The sequence below is a fragment of the Calliphora vicina genome, chromosome 1 (assembly GCF_958450345.1).
Source record: "Calliphora vicina chromosome 1, idCalVici1.1, whole genome shotgun sequence".
Lineage (NCBI taxonomy): Eukaryota > Metazoa > Arthropoda > Insecta > Diptera > Calliphoridae > Calliphora > Calliphora vicina.
In genome coordinates, this window is record NC_088780.1 from 150,167,564 (window position 1) to 150,179,668 (window position 12,105).

Here is a 12,105-nt window from a genome sequence, read left to right on the forward strand (position 1 = left end):
ATTGGAAAGTACTAAAGCTAGTAGGCAAACAAAGGAACTAAATGTTTAATCGAAAAACAAAACAGCCTTTATTTAAGCTGTCTCAGTATAGAGAAACTGCTAGGATGTCGTATACTTAATATTAAATATGCTTGAAGTATACGTTATCAATAATTTAAGCCAAAATAAAGTTAAAATTTAAACTAAATTGTTTACTAGAAAAACAGCAAACCGTTAGCTTAGCGTACAAACGTGTTAAGTCCACTACATATTTATGGAAAAATACCATCACCCAAATAACGGCAAAGCTTAATAAATGGGAATTCTACACCATCAATTCTATTCAATTTCAATGATAAAAAGTGATGTACTGAATTACGTTGTGGCCATACAAGCACCGAAGATGTCAAAAGTTCAGGACGCCCAGTAATTGTCTCTACACCAGAAGCAATTGAAAAAAAATCACAATCGGAAATTTAAAATGCGAAAGATTGTGGAAACCATAGGCATCTCATATTGCTCAGTGGTTATAATTTTGAATTATCACTTGGGTATGAGAAAGCTTTCCGCAAGATGGCTGCCGCAGTTGCTCACAATCGGGTGTACAAAAAGGTTTCATTGAAAAAATCCATGAATTAGGCTAGGAAATGCTCCCTCTTCCGTCTTATTTACGGAATTTAGCCACGAGTGACTATTTCTTATTTCCAAACCTGAAGGAATGTCTGGTCTGAATCAGATTTGACTCCAACGATAAAATCAACTTAAAAAAATACTTTTTTTGATGATTTCGATAAACATTAGTGTTTCCTGGACCACGGCCGCCATCTTCATATCACAGTTGGTGCTGCATGGTACCGCTTCCTCCCCAGAGGCACTGAAACCCTTTCGTTGACTGCTACCACGGCCGCTCTTCTTCGTCTTTGAGCTTGGCTTGTTCGCTGAGGAATTTATACCTTTCTTCGAACAGGTGAGCTCAACAAAGGACCTTTTGTGGGCAGTGTTGTCCACTTGGTCCTGACGAACCACACCCGTTGAATTGGGTACGTCATTCTTGAGCGTTACGGGCTTGGAGCTTGTACCAGAGCAGGAAAGTTGGTCTGTTTGCAATGTACTACACTTGCTGTCCTCTGTGCAAGACGCTAACCGTCCTGGTCTGCTATCCACTTTTGTCTTATAAGTCACCAATGCACTTCTTCAAAATTGTGATTATTTCATCATTGTAAATCATAACAAATAATTAAAAAACTTCAGAAACATTTAAAATTAATGCATTAAACACATTGAAGACAGCAGGCTATACGACTTCACGAACAAAAATACTGCTGGCTGCAGTTGCAGTCGTGTGGCAGCTACGGCAAAAGCAATCGAGCTGTGCTGTCGTCAAAATAATCGTCTTCATATAAAGGTGTGTATTTTATTTTTGACAGGTTGCAGTTGGTAGCCTGCTGTCTTCAATGTGTTTAATGCATAAGGATTATTCAACCCCTACGACTGCGGTTGTTGGTTGTGAATTATGCACCTAAAGAAACTGTAAGATCCTGTTTTTAATATGCCAACTGTAAAAAGAAACATTTCGAGCTTCATATCCTAACTTTACATACGATTTTTAGGGTTACTCTCGTATTAAGTAGTGATTATTTGTTTGGTTTGTTGGTTGGTTCTTTTGTTGAATACTTTTAGTTGTTGCTTGTTTAGTAGCATCAATAATAAAAAATATGTATAAAATATGTATATAAAACAGAAAATGAATCCATGGTTTTTTTGTTTTTTCTGCTTTAAACCACAGTGACACAATGGCAATGCTTGAAGTGATTTTCTTGTTAAAGTGTCGTTGTGGGATTTGTTAAAAAGGTTTTCATTGTTGAAAAGGTTTCTTTACAAAAACAAAAAATAAAACTTGCATACATAAATACTTATGTATGTAAATAAATACATAAACACATTTACTTAAAAAGATAAATTTTGTAAATACACTCGAAAAAAAATAATCCAGGATTATAATTAAACACATAAATTGGCCCAAATGTGGCTAACAGGGGATAGACGAATGAAAATAATTACTTTTTTGAAGTAACATAAGGTTTCTAGAATAGGGAAGAGATTAAAATATATAAAAAATATTTACACTCTCCCAAATTGTTGTTGAAAGACTTAGGTTTTTGACAGCAGACTTAGGTTTTATGTCTCTCATTAACGCTTTTTTCTAGGGTTCCTATATTAAATCTCTTGCAATTACAAAAACCTAAGATTTATTTACCTATTTAAATAATTCTTTAGCTTTTAATATTTTTCGAGTGTTCAATTGTCTTAAGTATTTGTTTTAAATACATTTTTCTATCATTAAATGTCAGATTGTTGTTGTTTGTCTGTTTGTTTTTATTGTGTTAAGAGAAATTTAAACAAATCTCTTTCAAAAGGTAAAAATTTGAAAATTTTTTATATCTATTCACTTTACTTCCATTTTTTTGTAGTTCTATACAAAAAAGAAAAAAAAAACAAATTTCATTTTCCTTTTGTTACTTCTGGTGTGTTTTTATTCTATTCAACCTGTAATAATACTTGTGGTTTCAAATGTAAATATTGATTTGTGGTCTCATCACCTGAACCTGAGGGTATGATATGAAATAGAAGAATAATAGAAGCTCAATATCATTTTGAATGGAAGTCATTGTGTGCTCAAAGATTTCCTCTTTTTAATTTTATTTCAAAAGCCAAAACAAATCTGTGCTAAGGTATAGAAAACTATTCAACAATAGATATTATCATTTAAGGAGTTTTACTTTTGCTTTATGCTATTGTGTGAATGTTAAAGTTTTCATTTGAAAAAAAAAACGTTTTGTTTATGTTAACCAACTGGTTTGTTAGAAATAACAAAAAATAAAGGTCATATTTACTTTAGAATTTAAACAAATTGTTGTTTTTGGACAGCAAGGAAGTAAAATTTAAAAATTTTTTGTTTGGTTTTTTTTATTATTATTTCATTTTCATTTAAACAAATTTTAAAAATAAATTAAACAAAAATTCAAAATTTTGTGATTTACAAATGAAGTGAATTAATTTTGTTTTTACAAAATTATTTCATCATTATTTTGTGTTTTTATACTATTTTATATAAAATAATAGATTTTGCGGTACAAAATTTGTCAAGGAAGAAAAAAACATTTATATAAGATTATAAACGGGTAAGATTACTGATTGACAAATGACAGTTTAGGGTTGGTAAACGGGATAACAACGCGTTTACATTGTTGAAAAATATTTGAAAAATACTGAAAGTTTGATGGGCACAACTTCGAGCAACATCATCAGCCTATGCGATGAAGCATATTTTCAACTTTATGGCTTTGCTAATCGTCAAAATTGCCTCAAATTGGCTCAAATATTTTTGTCTCCAAATTTTTTTACTGAAGTTTAAAAAAACTTATCAGATTGTTTTCGATTCCAATAAACGATAAATGCTGATACATTTTATCAGTTGTTAACGTGGGAAAACATTTCGAGGAAATTTAGCTTTTGCACTCAAATTTCATAAAACATTTGTAAAAAATAAATTTCTCAGCCTATTTTCCAGTATTTAATTTTAGTTCGTCTTTGGATTGTTTATTTATGATTCCTTACATAATCGTACAAACATCCTTAAATATAAATGTATCAAATGATAAATGAGAAGTTAGTGGTTCAACACCAGTCGAAGCCATTAATTTTTTTGTTCATATAATAGGATGTATGACTCCGAGTCAAAAGAACTGCTGATCTTTTGACTCTAAGAACAAATCAAGCCAATATTGGATACTCTGTTCCAAAGTGAAGCGTATCCCGGAGAGAGCATTCTGCATCGATCGAAATAAATAGTAGTCGGACTGGGCAATGTCTGGACTATAAGGCGGGATGCAAAACTTCCCAATCACTTCATTCTAAATAGTTATTAACAGGTATTGCATAATGTGGTGGAGCGTTGTCATTTTGGAATTTTACGGTTTCATGTTAGCCGCATAGTCTTGGAGTTTTTCGGCCAATGCTCGCTCAGTTGTGTTCGGTACAGGTTCCCACGGTTTTACCTCAAATTTGGAAATATGGATAAAAAATTAGTTTTTCTTGAAAATCGGAAAATTTAAATCGCAGGAACGGTAAAACTGTAAGAGGTATTGACACTATTCTTTCATATTTTTATTGCCTATTATAATCTCAATAAATCCCAATGTGATGATCAACAAATTCTGAAATTTGTTAAACAAAATTTAAAAAAAAAATTGAAAATGGAGATTTGAAACTGCCGTTAAAAAGATATTTTTTTTTGGTAATACCTGTGAATAGGTTAGCGGTATCCTACGAACACAAAAAGTCATACAGAAGTAAATACGGATATATTTTAAGTAAAAATTGCTTTTATTTTAATATTTCTCAAAATATGTTAATTTTTTTCCTAAATTTATTGTTCAGGTTTCAATGTATATATTCAGTAGCAAAATTTTTTAAAAAAATGCAAAATTTGCATTTTTTCGAATTTTAGAGATAATACAGTTTTTGGATAATTTTGATCCAAAGAAGATACAGGCTTAATCTCCAAAAGATTTTTTTAATTTAATTTCATTAATATAAATCTACATATTTCTTGAAAACAATCCAGAAAGTTAACGAGTTTCACCCATTTATTTCATATAAATAGTAAAATTTTGCATATATCTCGTCCCGAAATCGCTGTCCGATTTGGCTCAAATTTTCAGCACTTAACTTTTAGTGTCACAATATTCCACTCGGAACTCTTCAAAATTCAAACAAAATTTTTTTTCCATACACTCTAATACACAGTCATCTTCATTCGAGTAGCATCTTTTGTTCTTAACGGACAAAACTAGAATATTCGATTTCTAGAGCTTTCAATGTTAATGTTAGCAACATAAACATTTAGTGTTGCGATACTTACAAATAATGCTAATAACTACATGCTATCAACAATGATGATAAGTTGCAGGCAGACGTTACAGAATAGACCGTTAAATTTAAATCGCTAATGCAAATTCGTAACAGTATGGAGTAAATGTCCATGAATTTTTTCAAATCGCGAACAAAAATAACTAGTGTTTCAGTCAAATAATAAGAATTGGCTGCAATATTACTTGCTGGCTTACTAGGTAAGTAGAGTTAGGGGGTAGCATTAACTATTTCAATATTAAGACCTATAGTTAGTGCTTACTTTATATTAATGTTCAATAAGTGTAAAACGAATATTCTTTAATAAAATATGCCCGTAAAAACATTAAATATCAGCTCGTTTTGACGTTGTGTGATAAGCAATGAAATGTTAATATATTTTAAATTAAATTCCACATATTATTCTAAATATTTTTTTTAAAAAAAAAATACTCAATTCAAAACGTTCAAACACATGTTAGCATGTGCATGATTGTTGAAATATTTATGTATGAATGAATGAAAGTAGATGTAGTATATGATGAATTAGTTGAAGTTAATATGGTTTTTGTTTTAAGGTGTTTATAAGATTAAAGTTAATCAAATTTCAGTGAAACGTGTTTTGAATTTATTATGATTGCTTTCGTTATATTCGAATAAAACTTTTTCATTCCACTTTCTTGAAATTATGTTTGTATAAAAACAAAAGATAATGTTGATGTTGTTGGTTTTTAATCAAAGCGTTTCCTGAGGAAGCTTTCACGGGATATAGTTAAGAAACATATGGAGAAGGTTCTTAGGATTAAAGAGCATTAACGCTTGAATTAATATTATTAAATATTTGTTATAAATAAATACTAGGTAAGTATATTAGGGAATAAAAGCAAATGTACATATGTATGTACTTTTATATCATTTATATACATATATTCTATAGAAAAATTAACTTTTAAACTTTAGCTAATAATTTTTTTATTGTATAAAATTAAAACTTTCTATGAAATGTTGTTTATTTAATTTTTGAACGTGTAGCTTAAACAAATCTATCTACTTTTTGCAGAATAAATGTATTTATTTATATTTGTATTGTATTATGCAAATGTTGGTAAATATTTAATGATACTACTACAACTATCATCATATGTTTGATGATTATTTAGGAAAATAAACAAACAAACAAGCAAAAAAATAACTTCCATTGCAAATAGAAATTCAAATATACCAAAAAATAATCACAAAAAAAAACTGAGATAAACAAAAATTATGCCAGTTTTATTTAAACAAACCGACAGACATATGCTCTAGTATTTCTTGCTTTATACATTTTCAAATCTACCCGCTTGGGTATTTCAAATGTTTGCTGTTATTTGTATGTAACTATGCTCGTTTTGTTTCCATCTTCATTTACTTTAATTTAACATAAACAAAAATAAAACAACAAATGTTTTTTTCTTCTTTTTATACTTGTATAAATAAAAAAGATATATGTATGTAATATAAGTGTATCTGGATCTGTGAGAGCATGTGAGAATAAGTATGTGGTTGCATAGTAGGATGCAACCTCAAAATCGGATAATGTTTAGAGGTTGCACATTTTATTTGAAGTTTCGAGTTTTGAGATAAAAACCAATTTTAAAAATTTTATGTTCGAAAAAAATTTACGATAATTTAGCAAGAGGCTCAAATCATAAAGAAACATAGAGTGCAAACTAGAAAAAAAACTCAAACAAAAAATGTACTCAAAATAATCACACATACGAGTCTTGTATTTGTTTTCACATAGATTTTTCTACTAATACATTGTCACCACTTAGGTTTCTGACAACTGAGTTAGGTCTTTGATAGGAGAGTTTCCGCTCTATGGCTCAAATTTCCAATTGACAGCTTTCTAAGAAATTTAGATTTTGTACCCAAATTTTTTGAAATTATTTTTTAAAAATAAATTCCTTAGCCTTTTCTCTAATATATAATTTCCGAATATTTCATTGGACTGCTAAGTTATGTGTTTGTTATTTTAAATTTTTAGAACATTTGGGGTTCAAAATCTCCACTACAGCAAAGTTAATATAAAATAGATGAACTTTGATTGATTAAATTTTCAGTAGAGGCAAAAAACAGTTTATTTAATACATTACAATGAATGTTAAGGACGGATACAACTGTATTTTTGGCGAAACAGTACAGAAAATGTCATTTATTCCCACTTAGTTTTGAATATAATAGTGTAAACAACACCATTATTTATTTGTTCGAAAATATCGAATTTTGTAACAACGAATCATTATATTTAGGAAGTTTTGTTTTACTTCTTTAATGTGAAAAAAATACGGCAAAAGCACACCAATAACTCACCAAAGCTTGTCGTGAATGTGTTTCATAGGTTTAAAAAGATAGCCCAGGCCAGCCAAAACACTTTGAAGACCAAGAATTGGAGGCATTACCACATAAGGATTGTGCAAAATCATTGGAAGCCACTGAAGTACCAATTTCAAAACGTTTGCGAGCAGAAGACTTTATCCCAAAACTGAGTATCATACGAATTAAAGCTGAGAGATTGGAAAAGACAATAGCTAATAATAGCCAATACTATGAATAAATTTATACTCTACAAATGTTTCAAAATAAAAGCTAAAGACTTGAAAAAATACCACATTTTTAAGTCATACATCTAATACTTTTTTACTTGGACTTCTTTAACCTATATTAACCCGTAGTTAAATCAAAGAAATTGAAACTATGAATATTGTAAAATTATGGAATAATAATCCTTAACTGTACGAATTTGGTTTTTACATGCAAAGTGTTAAATTCTGAAAAAAAATTTGATTTATTAGTATGCGAACCAGTTCCCAAAATAGTTTAAAAAAAAATTTTACAAATCTAAATTTCTCAGATCCAAAGATTATTTCAGATATTCCATTCCATTCCATTAGATTAACCCTGTGACCAATACTTCTATATAGTTTAGTATGCGAACCATTCACCCATTCAGTTTCCAAAATATTCACAAATCCTCTCATGTATTGGTTTTGAAAAAACTCAAATTTATTTAAATTCTATTACTTCTGTTATCATATTATTATTTCACGTCAGGATTTTTTTTATAATTTTTTTTTTATTTTTTATTTTTCTGAAATTATTTCGCAGTGCTGAATCTTATATACTTTTCATCAAATCATATTTTAAGTTAAATTGAAATGCCGTGCCGTGCCGTGCCGCACAATTTGAAAGTACAAAAAACCCCAATGTAAATACCCGCTTATAGTCCAATTTAATATATAAGTTGTATATGTTGTAAGTTTATAATGTTTATAATGTCCTAGAAATTTAAAATTACAAAATCGTAAATTAGCAATTTTTTATTAGATTGGAGAAAAAAATTTAAATTTTATTTAAAACATTTTATGAAAATTTTTGGATTTAAGATTAGAATTTAAAATTGTTCTGGTCTCATACTTTAATGGGTTAATGATATATGAAAATACCTTTTTTTGAATATCTATGGATAAATAAAATACAAAAACTATTTTTAATTTGATATTTTTTCAGATTTTTTTTTAAATATTGCTACATTTACCCGAACCCGAAATAAGATGTGCATTGGTTTTTAGATAACAGAGTACAATTTTAGACCTTAGATAAATTCAAGTATAAGTAAATAAATGCAAATTAAGTGCCACCCTATTGTGTATATTTTTATTGTATGACTACGTAAAGCCTATTTGTATGCTTTATACCTTTTTAATAATTCACAACTTATTTTCCCTTTCTCTCATATTGTGTTCCTTTGTTTTTTCGTTAGTATGCGTATTTGCTCACACAAATATGTATTATGTATAATACTTTATGGTAAACCATAAGTGTCTGACAAACACACGCTTCTACATACTTTCACATACACTTATTATACATTACAACATACATATCGTCACCTAAAAAGCAAACGGACAAACTACACCAAAATTCAAAATCCACTTTTTGATTGATTATTGTTTGTTTTATCGAACTACATGTTCACGCAAAATTTTAGACTCAAATGGACGTAACCACAAGTACATGTATTTCTTAATGCAAAAAGGTGTAACTACACTTTCGTATGAAAAACATACAACACAAAGACATGTGTGTTAATACTGTTGTTAACCACGGTGTTAACGGTACTTTGAATGTCTTGACATTTTCAAAAATAATTATAAGTTAAAAATTTAAGAACCTAAACTTTTTGCTTCTCCTGTAAAATAAAGAAAACTGTAATTACGTCCCTTTGCATTTAATATGACGATGTGTATGTATATGTAATCATATGAAGAAATGCAGATTAAGGCTTATAATAAACATTTAATTAAATTTTAAAATAATAATTTTTACATACGCAGAGCAAGTGTACTTTATGGTTGTTGCTGTTATTCACTTACAATCCATAAGCGTTTATCGTTGTTGGCAATTAACATATTTTATTTATTAATATCTATACAAACACACACACAGATACTTTATACATATAAGTCTCCCTTTGTGAATTAATAATAATTCAGGATAACATGCCTCTAGTTTCAAGTTTATTGGTTCATTTTAATGTGGATTTTAGCTCATTCGAAACGTAATATTAGAATTGAAAAAGTACCATAAATACCCACATTTTGTATTCCCACTCAGCATCATGAATGCCCAATTTCATATTTCTGGTACGATTATTACTGAAAAGAAATGTACCACTAATGTCACCTTTTGCGACTTATAATTCATTCAGAATCATGTGTCTAAATTTAAAATAATTTAATATAATAAAAAGTACAATTAGAAGATAAAGAGATCCACAATCAAAGTAATTTACTGATTATAGGTTCAATATTATAGAAAATTAAAAAAAGTACCATTTTGAAGAACGAAAAAGTACTCCTTAGTTTGGTTTAGTTCTCCTTTTCTTGATTATTTCTTTACTGAGAAGTATATGAGCCAACTTTAATGTATATAAGTTAACTAATTTTCTGTATATATAAAAATGAAATGGTCCATGTATGTAATGGCATCACGTGAGAACGGCTGGAGCGATTTGGCTGATTTTTTTTATTCGATTCGAAATTTTCAGGAGATGGTTTGTAAAGAAAAAAAATTCAAAAGTTCCGGTTAAAACTCCGAAATTCGTTTTTTGTGAGTCCAGTCAACTGTAATAAAAAAGTTCCCTAAAGTATGCAGTACAAATTTAGATATTTTATTTGCAAATAAATAAGAATAGGCAGGTGTATGTGGTTTGGAGAAACTTGAAGAACTAACATGAGTAAATAGCTACCGGACGAAGCCGGGGCAGTCAACTAGTTTAATATATTAAAAAAGTACCATTAAAAGAAAATGTACCAATTTTCCTTTGTCAAGTCAAGTTTCAATTTTAAATTTGTTAGCTATTCCTATATTATCAACTGATTTTGTTTCTATAACACTTGATGTTTAAAAAATTATCACAAAACCGACCGAAAGATCGGTTTTCAGTTTAAATATTTTTTCTTAATTTAGTTTTGTTTGTTCATTTGGTTCATTATTAATGATCAAATTGATCTGCTGTGGCTAAAGAATTGAGTTTGAGTGACCAACTGACTGTCTGTTGCTAGAACTGAAAACAAATTATGGATAAAAAGGAATCTTTCGATTAGCAACATTTGGGCATCATAACAAACCCGAATATTGCAACTTTAAGAAGTAAAACATATAAAAAAATTTCCCGAAAATTTGTAAAAAAAAAGAAATATTCCCGGGAATATTTTCCCGGATAGGACCCTCTAGATAGGACCCTTTTGCTCCCACCAAATACTCAAAATTACCTTAGCGACATGGATATTTGGCTTTGGTATTGATTCTGCTGGTTGGCTGGGCTTCACATACGATCTCGTACGCTAAGAGTTATTGTAATGGATCGATTTTGCATAGCATGTAATGATTCGGTGCAAAAATATATCCCTGCTGGATGAATACTGCTGCTCAATTGCTGCTGGAGCAGCTCTCAATGACCTTGCAAGCTCTTGTTGAGTTTTACAACAATCTTCATGGAGTAACGCCTCCGATTCTAGGTCTTGTTTGGCTGGTCTGTGTGATCTTTGTCTTCCGTTTCAAAATCACCAAATCTGAACCGCACAAACCATCTCTCGCACGTTGAAACTGATGGAACACATGCACCATAAGCTTTGATGAGCAACCGCAGTTAAATAAGTAAAGCAAAACTTCGCGATTATGACGCGATTTGCACAATATTCGAAATTTTCGAAGCAAAAAAAAAACTATAATGTTCAATAACTATAGTCATTTATTTTCACTTATAAGTGAAAATAAATGACAGATATGTATCTTTGAAAATGAAGGATTCCAAACTTTACGAGCAACACTTATAAAGTTTGGAATTTTTAAATATATTTTTTTTTCTAAATACAGAATATTTAGTTTAACATTAAAGAAAATATTGTTCTTTAAATAAAGCGTATTTTTTTTGTGTGCTCACATAATTATATGACACGTACACATATTGCTATAGCTTCAAGAAAGAAAAGGTTTTACTTTGTAATAAGTAAAACCATGTATGTTTTTTACGTTTATGAAACATAATCCAACTTTAATAAGAATTTATTTTTCTATGCTTTTTTTATAACATTTCAGCTTTAGTCTAAGTAATTTCTCTGGCGCGTTTACTTAACAATACCTTAAAATTTCAAGTATTTTTGAGATTTGAAGTAGTATTATATTATTTTACTTAGCAGTATTCAAGATGTATTTTTTTCTATTTTTTTTTTTTTTTTTTTTTTTTTTTGGCAACAAGATTATTTACACGACAAAGTGCAATTTGAGTTTTCAACGAAAAAAAAATAAAAATAAGAAAAAAGTCATACAATTGACAAATTCTAGTAGAACGAATTTCTTTTTGCCAGCGCATTTATTATATTTGATAAATAGAGCAAACTCAACAATACCCCCTTTATACATGTATGAACAGAACTACAATATATGAAACGTTTTTTTTTCGAATTTCGACACATTGTGAAAACCATTTTTACGTTGCTAAACTTGTATTGTATATAATATTGCATACAAATTGGGATCTTAGAGAATATTTATTATAAAAAGAGGTATCAATTTCAGTGATTTCTTTGGAAAAACTCAATATGTTACTTACACGAATCTAACAAACCCAAATACAAAATCAAAATAATCTTGTAAGGAAAAGTTTCACTT

General features: G+C 29.2%; 1 protein-coding gene across 1 annotated transcript in view; it reads right to left on the reverse strand.

Annotated features, from left to right (window-relative positions):
* Octbeta1R (Octopamine beta1 receptor) overlaps positions 1–12,105 on the reverse strand; it is a 138,530-nt gene that overhangs the window by 76,926 nt on the left and 49,499 nt on the right. The window contains exon 2 of the mRNA XM_065503266.1: positions 753–1,171. Within this exon, the coding sequence (XP_065359338.1) occupies positions 753–1,171 (419 nt within the window). The remainder of the gene's footprint in view (positions 1–752; positions 1,172–12,105) is intronic.